Raw genomic sequence first — 16,525 nt, 5'->3', positions numbered from 1 at the left:
AATTTGGGGAGACTTGGAGGACCTTGAGGGCATTTGAGGTCATCACGGACATCGGGGGGACGTGGGGACGTTGAGGAATTTGGGGATGTTGAGGAATTTGGGGACATCAAGGACATCCCAGAGATTGAGGGGGGACATGGGGACATCGCGGGGGACGTGGGAATTTGGGGAGACTTGGAGGACATTGAGGACGTTTGAGGTCATCATGGACGCTGGGGGGAACACCACAGGGACATCGAGGACTTGGGGACATCGAGGACTTGGGGACAGGGGAGAGAGCAGGGACATCGAGGACATTGGGGATGGGGGGACACGGGGACCTGCTGGGGGGACACGGGGCGGGGAAGGGGCTTTGGTGACCCTGGGGGCAGGAGAAGGAGCTGGGGGGGCCTTGGTGGCCACCGGGTGACCATGGGGTGACCATGGGGTGTCCGTGGTGACCATGGGGTGTCCGTGGTGGCCTTGGAGGTGACGTGTCCCCCCATGTCCCCCCCGCCCCAGACTTCCAGAACTACCTGCGCACGCAGACGGGGAACACGACGACCATCAACATCATCATCTGCACCGTGGACTACCTGCTGCGGCTCCAGGTAGCCACCCCGCGGCCACCACACCAGGCCTCCCGCGCCTGGTGGCCCCCGACCCCACGTCCCCGTGCTCCTGGTGGTCCCCGTGTCCCTAATCCCCACGTCCTGGTGGTCCCCATGTCCCCAACCCCATGTCCTGGGGCTCCTGGTGGCCCCCAACCCCATGTCCTGGGGGTCCTGGTGGTCCCCGTGTCCCCATCCCCACATCCTGGTGGTCCTGGTGGTCCCCATCTCCACATCTTGGTGCTCCTGGTGGTCCCCAACCTCATGTCCTGGGGCTCCTGGTGGTCCCTGTGTCCCCAACCCCATGTCCTGGTGCTCCTGGTGGCCCCCAGCCCCATGTCCTGGTGCTCCTGCTGGTCCCCGTGTCCCCATCTCCATGTCCTGGTGGTCCTGGTGGTCCCCATCTCCACATCTTGGTGCTCCTGGTGGTCCCTGTGTCCCCAACCCTATGTCCTGGTGCTCCTGGTGGTCCCCAACCCCACATCTTGGTGCTCCTGGTGGTCCCCATCTTCACATCTTCGTGTTCCTGGTGGTCCCTGTGTCCCCACCTCCACATCCTGGTGCTCCTGGTGGTCCCCATCCCCACGTCCTTGTGTTCCCGGTGCTCCCCGTGGCCCCCCCGTGACGTCCCCTTTGGGCGTCAGGAGTCCATCAGCGACTTCTACTGGTACTACTCCGGGAAGGACGTCATCGATGAGCAGGGCAAGCGCAACTTCTCCAAGGCGATGGCCGTGGCCAAGCAGGTTTTCAACAGCCTCACCGAGTACATCCAGGTGGGACCCCAAAGCCCCCCCAGACCCACCAGCCCTCAAGGAACCCGGAATCCAAGGGGTCCTGGTGGTCCCCGAGGACTCTGGTGTCCCTGGTGCTGGTCCCCAAGGACCCCCCAGAGGCACCAGCCCTTGAGGAACCCGGAATCCAAGGGGTCCTGGTGGTCCCTGAGGACTCTGGTGTCCCTGGTGCTGGTCCCCAAGGACCCCCAGACCCACCAGCCCCACTGACCTTCAAGGAACCCAGAATCCAAGGGGTCCTGGTGGTCCCCAAGGACTCTGGTGTCCCTGGTGAGGGTCCTCGAGGGTCCCCCAGACCCACCAGCCCTCGAGGAACCCGGAATCCAAGGGGTCCTGGTGGTCCCTGAGGACTCTGGTGTCCCTGGTGCTGGTCCCCAAGGACCCCCAGACCCACCAGCCCCACTGACCCTCAAGGAACCCGGAATCCAAGGGGTCCTGGTGGTCCCCGAGGACTCTGGTGTCCCTGGTGCTGGTCCCCAAGGACCCCCCAGGCCCACCAGCCCCACTGACCCTCAAGGAACCCAGAATCCAAGGGGTCCTGGTGGTCCCTGAGGACTCTGGTGTCCCTGGTGCTGGTCCCCAAGGACCCCCAGACCCACCAGCCCCACTGACCCTCAAGGAACCCGGAATCCAAGGGGTCCTGGTGGTCCCTGAGGACTCTGGTGTCCCTGGTGCTGGTCCTCAAGGACCCCCAGGCCCACCAGCCCCACTGACCCTCAAGAAACCCGGAATCCAAGGGGTCCTGGTGGTCCCCGAGGACTCTGGTGTCCCTGGTGAGGGTCCTCGAGGGTTCCCCAGACCCACCAGCCCTGGAGGAACCTGGAATCCAAGGGGTCCTGGTGGTCCCCAAGGACTCCGGTGTCCCTGGTGAGGGTCCTTGAGGAGCTCGGTCTCCGAGGGGTCCCCCGGGAGGTCCCCAAAGCCCCTGGTGACCCCGGTGGCACCTCCCGCAGGGTCCCTGCACGGGGAACCAGCAGAGCCTGGCCCACAGCCGCCTCTGGGACGCCGTCGTCGGCTTCCTCCACGTCTTCGCGCACATGATGAAGAAGTTGGCCCAGGTGGGCACTGGGAGGGCACTGGGAGCGCTGGGAAATGCCTCAACCCCCCCTACTAACCTGCTTCCCGCTCCGAGCTGGAGAAGTCGGGGCCCCAGCGGCTCCTTCAGGACCTTCAACCCATCCCCTTGGGCACCCGAAGGGCCCCCCAGGCTGCGGGGACCCCACGACGCCGAGGTGGGACCCCAAAACATCACAGGAGGACCCCAAAACCCCATGGTGGGACCCCAAAACCCCATGGTGGGACCCCAAAACCCCACAGGGCAACCTCAAACCCCCATGAGGGTCCTAAAAACCCATAAGGGTCCTCAAAACCCCGTGGTGAGACCCCAAAACACCATGAGGGGATCTCAAAATGCCACGAGGGTCCTCAAAACTCCATGAAGTGACCCCAAAACACTACGGGGCAGCCTCAAAACACCAGAGTAGGACCTCAAAGCCCCATGAGGGTCCCTAAAATGCCATGGTGAGACCCCAAAACAGCACGAGGGGATCTCAAAACACCAGAGTAGGACCTCAAAGCCCCATGAGGGTCCCCAAAACCCCACGGTGAGACCCCAAAACAGCACGAGGGGATCTCAAAACGCCACGAGGGTCCCCAAAACCCCATGAGGGTCCTCAAAACTCCGTGATGAGACCCCAAAACACTATGGGGCAACCTCAAAACACCAGAGTAGGACCTCAAAGCCCCATGAGGGTCCCAAAACCCCACGGTGAGACCCCAAAACCCCACACGAGGGTCCCCAAAATGCCACCGTGGGCCCCCCAACCGCCCCGGTGGAGCCTCAAAACATCACAGTAGGACGTCAAAGCCCCATGAGGGTCCCCAAAACACCACGGTGAGACCCCAAAACCCCATGCGAGGATCTCAAAACACCACGAGGGTCCCCAAAATGCCCCTGTGGGCCCCCCAACCGCCCCGGTGGGGCCTCAAAACCCCATGAGGTGCCCCCATAACCCCCCCGAGCTGGTTCTGATGGACCTTTCTGCCCCCCCTGCTGCCAGACGGGCCGAGCGCCGGGACCCCGGACGGGCGTAAGCACGGCCTGAGACCCCCCCAACCCCGCATGGACCTCGCTGACCCCCCCCCAGCATGGCGAAGCCCCCCCTGATCCCACCACCCACCCCGGCTTGGCTGCTACGTGGGTCTGGGGGGCCACCACCCCCCGTCGGGCTCATCCTGGGGGTGTCCCCCGCGGAACGGGGTGCGGGGGGTCTCGGCGGATTGGGGGGGTCACCTCGGGTTCATGGAGGGACCTCTCGTCCCAGCAGGACTCGAGCCAGATCGGGCTCCTGAAGGAGCTGCTGGACCTCCAGAAGGACATGGTGGTGATGCTGCTGTCCCTGCTGGAAGGTGGGGGACGGCACCGTCCACGGGGGCCCCAGGCCACCCAGACCCCCGGGGGGACCCCAGGACGAGGTCTCCAGGTGTCCCTTGTCCATACGAGGTGGCCCTTGACCATCCCAGGTGTCCCTTCACTCTCCAGGTGGCCCCTGACCATCCCAGGTGTCCCTTGACCATCCCAGGTGTCCCCTTACTCTCCAGGTGTCCCCTCACTCTCCAGGTGTCCCTTGACCATCCCAGGTGTCCCCTCACTCTCCAGGTGTCCCTTGACCATCCCAGGTGTCCCCTTACTCTCCAGGTGTCCCCTCACTCTCCAGGTGTCCCTTGACCATCCCAGGTGTCCCCTCACTCTCCAGGTGTCCCTTGACCATCCCAGGTGTCTCCTTACTCTCCAGGTGTCCCCTCACTCTCCAGGTGTCCCTTGACCATCCCAGGTGTCCCCTCACTCTCCAGGTGTCCCTTGACCATCCCAGGTGTCCCCTTACTCTCCAGGTGTCCCCTCACTCTCCAGGTGTCCCTTGACCATCCCAGGTGTCCCCTTACTCTCCAGGTGTCCCCTCACTCTCCAGGTGGCCCTTGACCATCCCAGGTGTCCCCTGACTCTCCAGGTGGCCCTTGACCATCCAAGGTGTCCCTTGACCATCCCAGGTGGCCCCTCACTCTCCAGGTGTCCCCTCACTCTCCAGGTGTCCCTTGACCATCCCAGGTGTCCCCTGACTCTCCAGGTGGCCCTTGACCATCCCAGGTGTCCCTTGACCATCTGAGATGTCCCTTGACCATCCCAGGTGTCCCCTCACTCTCCAGGTGTCCCCTTACTCTCCAGGTGGCCCTTGACCATCCAAGGTGGCCCCTCACTCTCCAGGTGTCCCCTTACTCTCCAGGTGGCCCTTGACCATCCAAGGTGTCCCTTGACCATCCCAGGTGGCCCCTCACTCTCCAGGTGTCCCCTCACTCTCCAGGTGTCCCTTGACCATCCCAGGTGTCCCCTGACTCTCCAGGTGGCCCTTGACCATCCCAGGTGTCCCTTGACCATCTGAGATGTCCCTTGACCATCCCAGGTGTCCCCTCACTCTCCAGGTGTCCCCTCACTCTCCAGGTGGCCCCGACCATCCCAGATGTCCCCTCACTCTCCAGGTGGCCCTTGACCATCCCAGGTGTCCCCTCCCTCCCCGTGGTGTCCCCCAGCCCTCAGGATGTCCCCTCGCTCTCCAGCCTCCTCCACCCCATCCCCGGTGGCCCTGGGGGCGTCCTGGGCCACCGAGACCCCCCCCCAGGCCCTGACGCGTGTCCCCCCCCGCCCCGGCTTCTCCCCCAGGGAACGTGGTGAACGGCACCATCGCGCGGCAGATGGTGGACATGCTGGTGGAGTCGTCCAGCAACGTCACCATGATCCTCAAGTTCTTCGACATGTTCCTCAAGCTGCGCGACATCGTCTCCTCGGACGCCTTCCGGCACTACGTCTCGGACCCGCGGGGCCTCATCTCCAAGAAGGATTTCCAGAAGGCCATGGACAGCCAGAAGCAGTACGAACCCGCCGAGATCCAGTTCCTCCTCTCGTGCTCTGAGGCCGACGAGAACGAGATGATCGACGTGGAGGCCTTTGCCGGCCGCTTCGAGGAACCCGCCCGCGACATCGGCTTCAACGTGGCCGTGCTGCTCACCAACCTGGCCGAGCACGTGCCCCACGACCAGCGGCTCCGCACCTTCCTGGAGCAGGCGGAGAGCGTCCTCGAGTATTTCCGCCCCTTCCTGGGCCGCATCGAGATCATGGGGGCCGCGCGGCGCATCGAGCGCCTCTACTTCGAGATCAGCGCCGCCAACAAGGCGCAGTGGGAGATGCCGCAGGTCAAGGAGTCCAAGCGCCAGTTCATCTTCGACGTGGTCAACGAGGGCGGCGAAGCCGAGAAGATGGAGCTCTTCGTCAACTTCTGCGAGGACACCATCTTCGAGATGCAGATCGCCGCGCGCCTCTCCGAGGACGACGAGGCCGCTCGGCGCGACCAGGACGAGGGCGACGAGGCGGACGAGACGGAGGAGGCGGCGGCGGCGGAAGGCGGCGAGGCGGCGGCGCGGGGCGACGTCTCCGCGGGGCGCGGGACCTGGGTCGGCGTCTTGGGGTCTCCCCAAGCTTGGAGGAGGCGGCTGAGGCGCTGGCGGCGCCGGCCGGGCCGGGAGCTGGCGCTGGAGGCGGCTCGGGCCGGCGGGAGGGCGGCCGCGGGGCTGGCGTGGGGCGCGTGGGGCGCGGCGGCCGCCGTGGGCCGCGTGGCGTGGGTCTCGCTCTTCGGGGGCACCTGGGTGGAGGGCGCCCAGCGCCTGGCCCTGGCCGAGCTCCTGGCCGACATGCCCGACCCCACGCACGACGCCGTGGGGGGCGGCGAGGAGACCCCCCCGGCCCCCGCGCTGCCCCGCGGGGAGGGGGACGGCGAGGAGGGGGACAAGGAGGAGGACGAGGAGGAGGACGCGGGCGAGGGGCTGCGGGACGAAGAGCGGAAGGAGGAGGAGGAGGAGGAGGCCGAGCGAGCCGTGGGGCGCAAGGAGCTGCTGCCCAGGCCCCCCGAGGCGCCCGGGGGGCTCGGGGATATCGGGGAGCCCCCCAGCGATCCCCCCACGCCCGACGGAAGCCCCGCGGCACCCAGGAGGGGTGGGGTACGAGGGCGGTGGGGCAGGGAGTGGGGGGCTGGGGGCGTGGGGATGGGGGGCTGGGGGGCTAGGGGGGTGGAGATGTGGGGCTAGAGGGGGATGTGGGGCAGGGGGTGTGGGGATGGGGGGCTGGGGATGGGGGGCTAGAGGGGGATATGGGGATGTGGGGCTGGGGGATGTGGGGCAGGGGGTGTGGGGATGTGGGGCGGGGGAGATGTGGGGCTAGAGGGGGATGTGGGGCAGGGGTGTGGGGATCTGGGGCAGAGAATATGGGGATGGGGGGCAGGGGGTGTGGGGCTGGGGGATGTGGGGCTGGGGGGCTAGAGGGGGATGTGGGGCAGGGGGGGATGTGGGGCTGGGAGTGTGGGGCAGGGTGGCTATGGGTCAGTGGGGCTCTATGGGGCAGGGTCACTCTATGGGTCAGTGGGGCTCTATGGGGCAGGGTCACTCTATGGGTCAGTGGGGCTCTAGGGGTCAGTGGGGCTCTATGGGGCAGGGTCACTATGGGTCAGTGGGGCTCTATGGGGCTGGGTGCTATGGGTCAGTGGGGCTCTATGGGTCAGGGTGGCTATGGGTCAGTGGGGCTCTAGGGGTCAGTGGGGCTCTATGGGGCAGGGTCACTATGGGTCAGTGGGGCTCTATGGGTCAGGGTGCTATGGGTCAGTGGGGCTCTATGGGGCAGGGGGGCTTGGGTCAGTGGGGCTCTATGGGTCAGGGTGCTATGGGTCAGTGGGGCTCTATGGGGCAGAGGGGCTCTATGGGGCAGGGTCACTCTATGGGTCAGTGGGGTTCTATGGGTCAGTGGGGCTCTATGGGGCAGGGTGCTATGGGTCAGTGGGGCTCTATGGGGCAGTGGGGCTCTGTGGGGCAGGGTCACTATGGGTCAGTGGGGCTCTATGGGGCAGTGGGGCTCTATGGGGCAGGGTCACTCTATGGGGCAGGGTCACTATGGGGCAGGGTCACTCTATGGGGCAGGGTCACTATGGGGCAGGGTCACTCTATGGGGCAGGGCCACTATGGGGCAGGGTCACTCTATGGGGCAGGGTCACTCTATGGGTCAGTGGGGCTCTATGGGTCAGTGGGGCTCTAGGGGTCAGTGGGGCTCTATGGGGCAGGGGGGCTCTATGGGGCAGTGGGGCTCTATGGGGCAGGGTCACTATGGGGCAGGGTCACTCTATGGGTCAGTGGGGCTCTATGGGGCAGGGTCACTCTATGGGGCAGTGGGGCTCTGTGGGGCTGGGTCACTATGGGGCAGGGTCACTCTATGGGGCAGGGTCACTCTATGGGTCCTGCCCCACAGGACGAGCTGGAGAAGGAGGAGGAGGAGGAGGAGAAGAAGGACGAGGAAGACGAGGGGGAGAAGGCCGAGTGAGCACGGGACCCACAGAATCTATGGGGCAGGGCTGGGGGCTGGGGGGAGGGGGGTGGCCCCACGGATCTATGGGGCAGGGGGGGTCCCCAATGACCCCCCCCCCCCCAACTCTGCCCCCTCTCCCCAGTGCTGAGAATGGGGAGAAGGAGGGGGGGCCCGGGACCCCTGCCCCACGGCGACCCACGGCGCCGCGCAGGGACCCCACGGCTGAGGGCGGCCTGGAGGTGTGGGGCGAGCTGGAGGTGCAGAGGGTGAAGTTCCTGGTAAGGGGGCGAGGGGGGGCACTTGTGGGGCTGGGGGGGGCACTTATGGGGCTGGGGGGGCACTTGTGGGGCTGAGGGGGGGCAGTTATGGGGCTGGGGGGGCAGTTATGGGGCTGGGGGGGTCACTTGTGGGGCTGGGGGGGCACTTATGGGTCCTCCTGCCCCACAGAATTTCCTGTCCCGCAACTTCTACAACCTGCGGTTCCTGGCGCTCTTCCTCGCCTTCGCCATCAACTTCATCCTCCTCTTCTACAAGGTGCGGGGTCGGGGCTGGTAGCCAAGGGGTCGGGGTTGGTGGTCAAGGGGTCGGGGTGGTGGTCAAGGGGTCAGGGTTGGTAGCCAAGGGGTCAGGGTTGGTGGTCAAGGCTCAGGGTTGGTGGTCAAGGGCTCAAGGTTGGTGGTCAAGGGGTCAAGGTTGGTAGCCAAGGGGTCAAGGTTGGTAGCCAAGGGCTCAGAGTTGGTGGTCAACGGGTCAGGGTTGGTAGCCAAGGGGTCAGGGTTGGTGGTCAAGGCTCAGGGTGGTGGTCAAGGCTCAGGGTTGGTGGTCAAGGCTCAGGGTTGGTGGTCAAGGGGTCAAGGTTGGTAGCCAAGGGGTCAGGGTTGGTAGCCAAGGTCTCAGAGTTGGTGGTCAAGGCTCAGGGTTGGTGGTCAAGGGCTCAAGGTTGGTAGGTAAGGGGTCAAGGTTGGTAGCCAAGGAGTCAGGGTTGGTAGCCAAGGGGTCAGAGTTGGTGGTCAGGGGTCAGGGTTGGTGGTCAAGGCTCAGGGTTGGTGGTCAAGGGGTCAAGGTTGGTAGCCAAGGGGTCAGGGTTGGTAGCCAAGGTCTCAGAGTTGGTGGTCAAGGCTCAGGGTTGGTGGTCAAGGCTCAGGGTTGGTGGTCAAGGGGTCAAGGTTGGTAGCCAAGGGGTCAGGGTTGGTAGCCAAGGTCTCACAGTTGGTGGTCAAGGCTCAGGGTTGGTGGTCAAGGGCTCAAGGTTGGTAGCCAAGGGCTCAGAGTCAGTGGTCAAGGCTCAGCATTGGTGGTCAAGGGCTCAAGGTTGGTAGGTAAGGGGTCAAGGTTGGTAGCCAAGGAGTCAGGGTTGGTAGCCAAGGACTCAGAGTTGGTGGTCAAGGGCTCGAGGTTGTTAGCCAAGGGGTCAGGGTTGGTAGCCAAGGGCTCAGAGTTGGTGGTCAAGGGGTCAGGGTTGGTAGCCAAGGTCTCCGCTGTCCCCCCAGGTGTCGGATCGCCCCCCCGGCGAGGGGCCGGGGCTGGAGGGCTCGGGGCTAGCGGCCGAGGGCTCGGGGCTAGCGGAGGAGGAGGAGGAGGCCGAGCCCCGCGAGGTGTTTTACTGCCTGGAGGAGAGCTCGGGCTACATGGAGCCGGCGCTGCAGGCCCTGGCGCTCGCCCACACGCTCGTCGCCTTCCTCTGCATCATCGGCTACAACTGCCTCAAGGTCGGTGGCCACCAGGGTGGGTTTGCCGCGTTTGGGGAGTTTGGGGTGGTTTGGGGTGGGTTTGAGGTGGGTTTGGGTGGTTTTCTTGCTCTTCGGTTGAGTTTTGGTTGAGTTTTGGGGTTGTTTTCTTGATTTCGGGGTTGGTTTCGTTGACCGCGGTTGAGTGTTCATGGATTTTGGTGGCTCTGGGTTGGTGTTCATCGAGTTTGGCTGCTTTTTCCTTGGTTTCTGTTGAGTTTTCGTTGGTTTTGGTTGAGTTTTGGGGTCATTTTCTTGATTTCAGGGTTGGTTTCGTTGACTGTGGTTGGGTATTCGTTGATTTTGGTGGCTCTGGGTTGGTATTTGTTGAGTTGGGTTGCTTTTTCCTTGGTTTCTGTTGAGTTTTTGTTGGTTTTGGTTGAGTTTTGGGGTCATTTTCTTGATTTCGGGGTTGGTTTCGTTGACTGTGGTTGGGTATTCGTTGATTTTGGTGGCTCTGGGTTGGTGTTCATCGAGTTTGGTTGCTTTTTCCTTGGTTTCTGTTGAGTTTTCGTTGGTTTTGGTTGAGTTTTGGGGTCATTTTCTTGATTTCGGGGTTGGTTTCGTTGACTGTGGTTGGGTATTCGTTGATTTTGGTGGCTCTGGGTTGGTATTTGTTGAGTTTGGCTGCTTTTTCCTTGGTTTCTGTTGAGTTTTCGTTGGTTTTGGTTGAGTTTTGGGGTCGTTTTCTTGATTTCGGGGTTGGTTTCGTTGACCACAGTTGAGTATTCATGGATTTTGGTTGCTCTGGGTTGGTATTTGTTGAGTTTGGCTGCTTTTTCCTTGGTTTCTGTTGAGTTTTCGTTGGTTTTGGTTGAGTTTTGGGGTCATTTTCTTGATTTCGGGGTTGGTTTCGTTGACCGCGGTTGGGTATTCGTTGATTTTGGTGGCTCTGGGTTGGTATTTGTTGAGTTTGGTTGCTTTTTCCTTGGTTTCTGTTGAGTTTTTGTTGGTTTTGGTTGAGTTTTGGGGTCGTTTTCTTGATTTCGGGGTTGGTTTCGTTGACCTCAGTTGAGTATTCATGGATTTTGGTGGCTCTGGGTTGGTGTTCATCGAGTTTGGCTGCTTTTTCCTTGGTTTCCGTTGGGTTTTCGTTGGTTTTGGTTGAGTTTTGGTTAGTTTTGCTTGATTTTGACGGGTTTTGGTTGAATTTTGTGTAGTTTTCTTCATTTTGGGGTAGTTTGGGTTGGTTTTGGGGTGCTTTGGATTGAGTTTTGCTTGGGTTTGGGGGCTTTTGGTTGGACGGGTTAGTTTGGGTTGATTTTGGGTTCATTTTTGGAAGGTTGGGGTTGATTTTTGAGTAGTTTTGGTTGGTTTTGGTGTCGTTTTGGTTGGTTTTGGTGTCATTTTGGTTGGTTTTGGTGTCATTTTGGTCGGTTTTGGTTGATTTTGGTTGGTTTTGGGTTAATTTTGGTCGGTTTTGGTTGATTTTGGTTGGTTTTGGGTTAATTTTGGTTGGTTTTGGTTGATTTTTGGTTGGTTTGGTTGGTTTTTGGTAATTTTGGTTGATTTTGGTTGGTTTTGGTTTATTTTTCGTTGATTTAGTTTGATTTTTGGTTGGTTTTTGGTTGGTTTTGGTTGATTTAGTTTGATTTTTGGTTGGTTTTTGGTTGGTTTTGGTTGATTTAGTTTGATTTTTGGTTGGTTTTTGGTTGGTTTTGGTTGATTTAGTTTGATTTTTGGTTGGTTTTGTTTGGTTTAGTTTGGGTTTTGTTTGGTTTTGGTTGGATTTCGGTTGGTTTGGGTTGATTTTTGTTGATTTTTTGGTTGCTTTTGGTTGCTCCTGGTTGGTTCTGGTCGATTTTGGGGCAATTTTGTTTGGATTTGGGGTGATTCTGGTTGGTTTCGGGGTCCCCAGATCCCGCTGGTGATCTTCAAGCGGGAGAAGGAGGTTGCTCGGCGCCTGGAGTTCTCGGGGCTCTACATCACCGAGCAGCCGCCCGACGACGACGTCAAGGGCCAGTGGGACCGGCTCGTGCTCAACGCCCAGTACGGGGGCACTGGGAGGCACTGGGAGGGGACTGGGAGGCACTGGGGGAGACTGGGAAGAACTGGGAGGGGACTGGAGGGGTTTTGGGGGTGAACTGGGTAGACTAGGAGGGACTGGGGGGGACTGGGAGGGACTGGGGGGGACTGGGAGGGGGGTCACGCACTCAAAGCGCCCCCTCCCCCCCCCTCCAGGTCCTTCCCCAGCAATTACTGGGACAAGTTCGTCAAGAGGAAGGTGAGTTTGGGGGCTTTGGGGGTTCATTGGGGGGGGGGGGTTTGGTGAATCTGGGGGGTCCCCGGGTCTCCTGGTGACCCCCCCCCCCCGTGTCCCCCCCCAAGGTGCTGGAGAAGTACGGGGACATCTACGGGCGGGAGCGAATCGCGGAGCTGCTGGGGATGGACTTGGCCAGCCTGGAGATCGGGGCGCACGGCGAGAAGAAGGGACCCCCCGACACCTCCATCCTCTCCTGGTTAGTGGGGGGTGGGGGTCCCCCGGGCCTCGCGGGGGGGTTCTGGAGGACCTGAGGGCATCTCAGGGGGGTTTGGGGTGGTCTTAGAGGCATCTCTGGGGTTCCTGGAGGTCCTGAAGGCATCTCAGGGGGGGTTGGGGTGGTCTTGGAGGCATCTCTGGGGTTCCTGGAGGTCCTGAAGGCATCTCAGAGGGGTTTGGGGTGGTCTTAGAGGCATCTCTGGGGTTCCTGGAGGTCCTGAAGGCATCTCAGAGGGTTTGGGGTGGTCTTGGAGGCATCTCAGGGGATCGTGGAGGACCTGAGGGCACCTCGGGGGGGGTGGGGTGGTCATGGTGGGCCTGGAGGCATCTCAGGGGTCTTTGGGGCGGTGGTTTGGGGTCTTCGTCCCATCAGAACCCTTGTTTCTCCACCCAGGATCACGTCCATCGACATCCGGTACCAGATCTGGAAGTTTGGGGTCATCTTTACGGATAACGTGAGTTTCGAGGAGGTTCTGGGGGTCTGGGTCCCACCAGGAGGAGGTTCTGGGGGTCTGGGTCCCACCAGGAGGAGGTTCTGGGGGTCTGGGTCCCACCAGGAGGAGGTTCTGGGGGTCTCGGTCCCCCGGTGACCCCCGTGTCCCCCCCAGTCCTTCCTGTACCTGACGTGGTACATGGCCATGTCCCTCCTGGGCCACTACAACAACTTCTTCTTCGCCTCCCACCTCCTGGACATCGCGATGGGCGTCAAGACCCTGCGAACCATCCTCTCCTCCGTCACCCACAACGGGAAGCAGGTGGGTGGCAGCTCCAGGAGGTCCAGCCCCTGCTCCTGGAGGCATCTGGGGACGCTTCGAGGTGATTCTGGGGTCCAAGAGCTGGTCCTGGAGGCATCTCAGGAGCCTGGGATGGTTCTGGAGGCATCTCCGGGGGCTTTGAGATGGTCCTGGGGTCTATGAGCTGCTCCTGGAGGCATCTCAGGGGGCTTTGAGGTGGTCCTGGAGTCTTTGAGATGGTCCCGGAGGCATCTCTGGAGGCTTTGAGATGGTCCTGGGATCCTTGAGATGGTCCTGGAGTCCTTGAGATGGTCCTGGAGGCATCTCAGGGGGCTTTGAGGTGGTCCTGGAGTCCATGAGATGGTCCTGGCAGCGTCTCCAGGACCTTTGGGACGGTCCTGGGGGTCTCAGGGTCCCTGGGTTGGACTTGGAGGCATCTTCAAGGTTCCTGGGGTGCTCCTGGTGGCACCTGGAGGTGGTGGGACCCCCCCGTGATGGAGGTCCCCGTGGTGTCCCTGGCAGCTGGCCATGACCGTGGGGCTCCTGGCCGTGGTCGTCTACCTCTACACCGTGGTGGCCTTCAACTTCTTCCGCAAGTTCTACAACAAGAGCGAGGACGAGGACGAGCCCGACATGAAGTGCGACGACATGATGACCGTGAGTGGTCCTGGAAGCATCTCGGGGGGGTTTGGGGGGTGCCCTAATGGTCCTGGAGGCATCTCGGGGGGCTTCGGAGTGGCCCTAGTGGTCCTGGAGGCATCTCGGGGGGCTTTGGAGGGGCCCTAGTGGTCCTGGAGGCATCTCAAGGGGCTTTGGAGGGGCCCTAGTGGTCCTGGAGGCATCTCAAGGGGCTTTGGAGGGGCCCTAGTGGTCCTGGAGGCATCTCAAGGGGCTTTGGAGGGGCCCTAGTGGTCCTGGAGGCATCTCAAGGGGCTTTGAGGGGGCCCTAGTGGTCCTGGAGGCATCTCAAGGGGCTTTGGAGGGGCCCTAGTGGTCCTGGAGGCATCTCGGGGGGCTTTGGGGGGGCCCTAGTGGTCCTGGAGGCATCTCGGGGGGCTTTGGGGGGGCCCTAGTGGTCCTGGAGGCATCTCAAGGGGCTTCAGAGTGGCCCTAGTGGTCCTGGAGGCATCTCGGGGGGTCCCTGTTGGGTTTTGGAGGTTCCTGGAGGTCCCTATGGGGCTTTTGGGGTCCTGGGGGGGGGATTTGGGGGCATCTGAGTGGTTTGGGGGTTCCAGAAGGTCCTGAGGTGAGAAGATCTTGGTGGGTCCCCATAGACCTTCAAGTTCCTTGAGCTTCCTGGAGGTCCCTGTTGGGTTTCGAAGGTTCCCGAAGGTCTTTATGGGCTTTTCGAGGTCCCCGATCGCGTTTTTTTGGGGTCCCGTGACCCCCATCCTCATCATTTTGTGGGTGTCCCCCCCCACCTCAGTGCTACCTGTTCCACATGTACGTGGGGGTCCGGGCCGGGGGGGGCATCGGGGACGAGATCGAGGACCCCGCGGGGGACGACTACGAGCTCTATCGCGTCGTCTTCGACATCACCTTCTTCTTCTTCGTCATCGTCATCCTCCTCGCCATCATACAAGGTTTGGGGGGGGGCTATTTATTTTTTTGGGGTGTCCCCCCCTCAAAATTCTTGATTTTGAGGTCAAACCCCTGGTTTTAGGTCTCATCATCGACGCCTTCGGGAGCTGAGGGACCAGCAGGAGCAGGTCAAGGAGGACATGGAGGTGAGGGGGGGGGGTAAAAAAAAGTGGGGGGGGGCAAAAAGGGGGGTTGGGGGTCCTGGGGGGGGTAAAAAGTGAGGGGGGGGGCAAAAAGGGGATTTTTGGGGTTTTTGGGGGGGTTTGGGGTTTTTTTTTTGGGGGGGTGGTATTTTTTGGGAGGGTTTGCGGGTTTTTTGGGGTTTTTTGAAGGTTTTTTGGGGGGTCGGAGGGTTTAGGGGTTTTTTTGAGGGTTTTTTAGGGTTTTTTGGGTTTTTTTGGAGGGGGGTTGGGTTTTTTTTGGGGGGATTTGGATTTTTTTGGGGGGGATTTGGGTTTTTTTGTGGGGAGTTGGTGTTTTTTGGGAGGGTTTTGGGGTTTTTTTTGTATTTTGAGAGGTTTTTAGGTTTTTTGGGGGGGGAGTGGGAGGGTTTAGTGGTTTTTTGGAGGGGTTTTTAGGGGTTTTGGGGGTTTTTTTGAGGGGATTTGGTTTTTTTTTGTGGGGAGTTGGGGTTTTTTGGGAGGGTTTTGGGGTTTTTTGGGTTTTTTTGGTTTTTTGAGGGTTTTTTGGAGGGTTTTTAGGGTTTTTTGATATTTTTGGGGGGAATTGTTTTTTCCTATGGGGAGTTGGTGTTTTTTTGGGAGGGTTTTGGGTTTTTTTGGGTTTTTTGGGTTTTTTGAGGGTTTTTTTGGAGGGTTTTTTGAGTTTTTGGGGGGGATTTGGGTTTTTTTGTGGGGAGTTGGTGTTTTTTGGGAGGGTTTTGGGTTTTTTTGGGTTTTTTTTTGTTTTTTGAGGGTATTTTTGGAGGGTTTTTTAGGGTTTTTTGATATTTTTGTGGGGGAATTGTTTTTTCCTATGGGGAGTTGGTGTTTTTTTGGGAGGGTTTTGGGTTTTTTTGGGGTTTTTTTTTGGTTTTTTGAGGGTTTTTGAGGTGGTTTTTTTGGGGGGGTCTCTGTGTCCCCCCCAACCGTGTCCCCCCCCCCCAGACGAAGTGTTTCATCTGCGGGATCGGCTCGGATTATTTCGACACGACGCCCCACGGCTTCGAGACCCACACGCTGGAGGAGCACAACCTGGCCAACTACATGTGAGGGGGGGGCAATTAACCGGGGGGGGGCAATTAGGGGGGTAAATGGGGGCAAAGCCCCCCCCCCCGAGCCCCAAACCCGGCGGGTGACCCCCAAAACCCCCCTCTTTCCGCAGGTTTTTCCTGATGTATTTGATCAATAAGGACGAGACGGAGCACACGGGGCAGGTGGGGCAAGGGGGGGGGCAAATGGCTCATGGGGGGGCAAAAAGGGGGGGTAAAAGGGGATTGGGGGGCAAAAGGGGGGTTAAAATGGGTATTGGGGGGCAAATGGGGGGGGTAAAATGGGGATTGGGGGGCAAATGGGGGGGTAAAATGGGGATTGGGGGGCAAATGGGGGGGTAAAATGACCCTGGGGGGGCAAATGGGGGGGTAAAATGGGGATTGGGGGGGAATGGGGGGGTAAAATGGCCCGGGGGGGGCAATTGGAGGGGGTAACAGGGGATTGGGGGGCAAATGGAGGGGTAAAATGGGGATTGGGGGGCAAATGGGGGGGTAAAAGGGGATTGGGGGGCAAATGGGGGGGTAAAATGGGGATTGGGGGCAAAAAGGGGGGGTAAATGGGGGGGCAAATGGGGGGTAAATGGGGATGGGGGGGCAAGTGGGGGGAAAAGGGGGGGTAAAATGGCCCGGGGGGGCAAAAAGGGGGGGCTAAATGGGGATGGGGGGCAAATTGGGGGGTAAAATGGCCCGGGGGGGGGCAAATGGGGGGGGTAAAAGGGGATTGGGGGGCAAATGAGGGGGTAAAATGGGGGGTAAATGGGGGTGGGGGGGCAAGTGGGGGGGAAAAGGAGGTAAATGGGGGGGTGGGTGTCCTCCCTTTCCATTCACATCCCCCCCCCTTTATGAATCATTAATTACCCCCCTGTTAATTCATTAATTGCCCCCCCCCAGGAGTCGTACGTGTGGAAGATGTACCAGGAGCGCTGCTGGGATTTCTTCCCGGCCGGAGATTGTTTCCGCAAACAATACGAGGATCAGTTGGGGTGACCCCCCCCCCCCAAAAAAATATAACCCCC

The 16,525-nt window shown here is 60.6% G+C and overlaps 1 protein-coding gene across 1 annotated transcript in view; it reads left to right on the top strand.

Moving 5' to 3' along the window:
- RYR1 (ryanodine receptor 1) overlaps nt 1–16,525 on the top strand; it is a 129,512-nt gene that overhangs the window by 92,663 nt on the left and 20,324 nt on the right. The window contains 19 exon segments of the mRNA XM_069882232.1: nt 502–590; nt 1,235–1,363; nt 2,335–2,439; nt 3,709–3,790; nt 5,097–6,427; nt 7,722–7,789; nt 7,921–8,056; nt 8,226–8,312; nt 9,269–9,487; nt 11,364–11,494; nt 11,687–11,729; nt 11,834–11,964; nt 12,379–12,439; nt 12,593–12,739; nt 13,241–13,375; nt 14,145–14,301; nt 14,363–14,445; nt 15,406–15,506; nt 15,623–15,674. Coding sequence (XP_069738333.1) covers nt 502–590; nt 1,235–1,363; nt 2,335–2,439; nt 3,709–3,790; nt 5,097–6,427; nt 7,722–7,789; nt 7,921–8,056; nt 8,226–8,312; nt 9,269–9,487; nt 11,364–11,494; nt 11,687–11,729; nt 11,834–11,964; nt 12,379–12,439; nt 12,593–12,739; nt 13,241–13,375; nt 14,145–14,301; nt 14,363–14,445; nt 15,406–15,506; nt 15,623–15,674 — 3,287 coding nt within the window.

This window comes from Phaenicophaeus curvirostris, unplaced genomic scaffold, assembly GCF_032191515.1.
Source record: "Phaenicophaeus curvirostris isolate KB17595 unplaced genomic scaffold, BPBGC_Pcur_1.0 scaffold_93, whole genome shotgun sequence".
In the NCBI taxonomy this organism is placed as follows: domain Eukaryota; kingdom Metazoa; phylum Chordata; class Aves; order Cuculiformes; family Cuculidae; genus Phaenicophaeus; species Phaenicophaeus curvirostris.
Note: the sequence above shows the minus strand (reverse complement) of the source record. Positions and strands in the feature narration are given on the sequence as shown.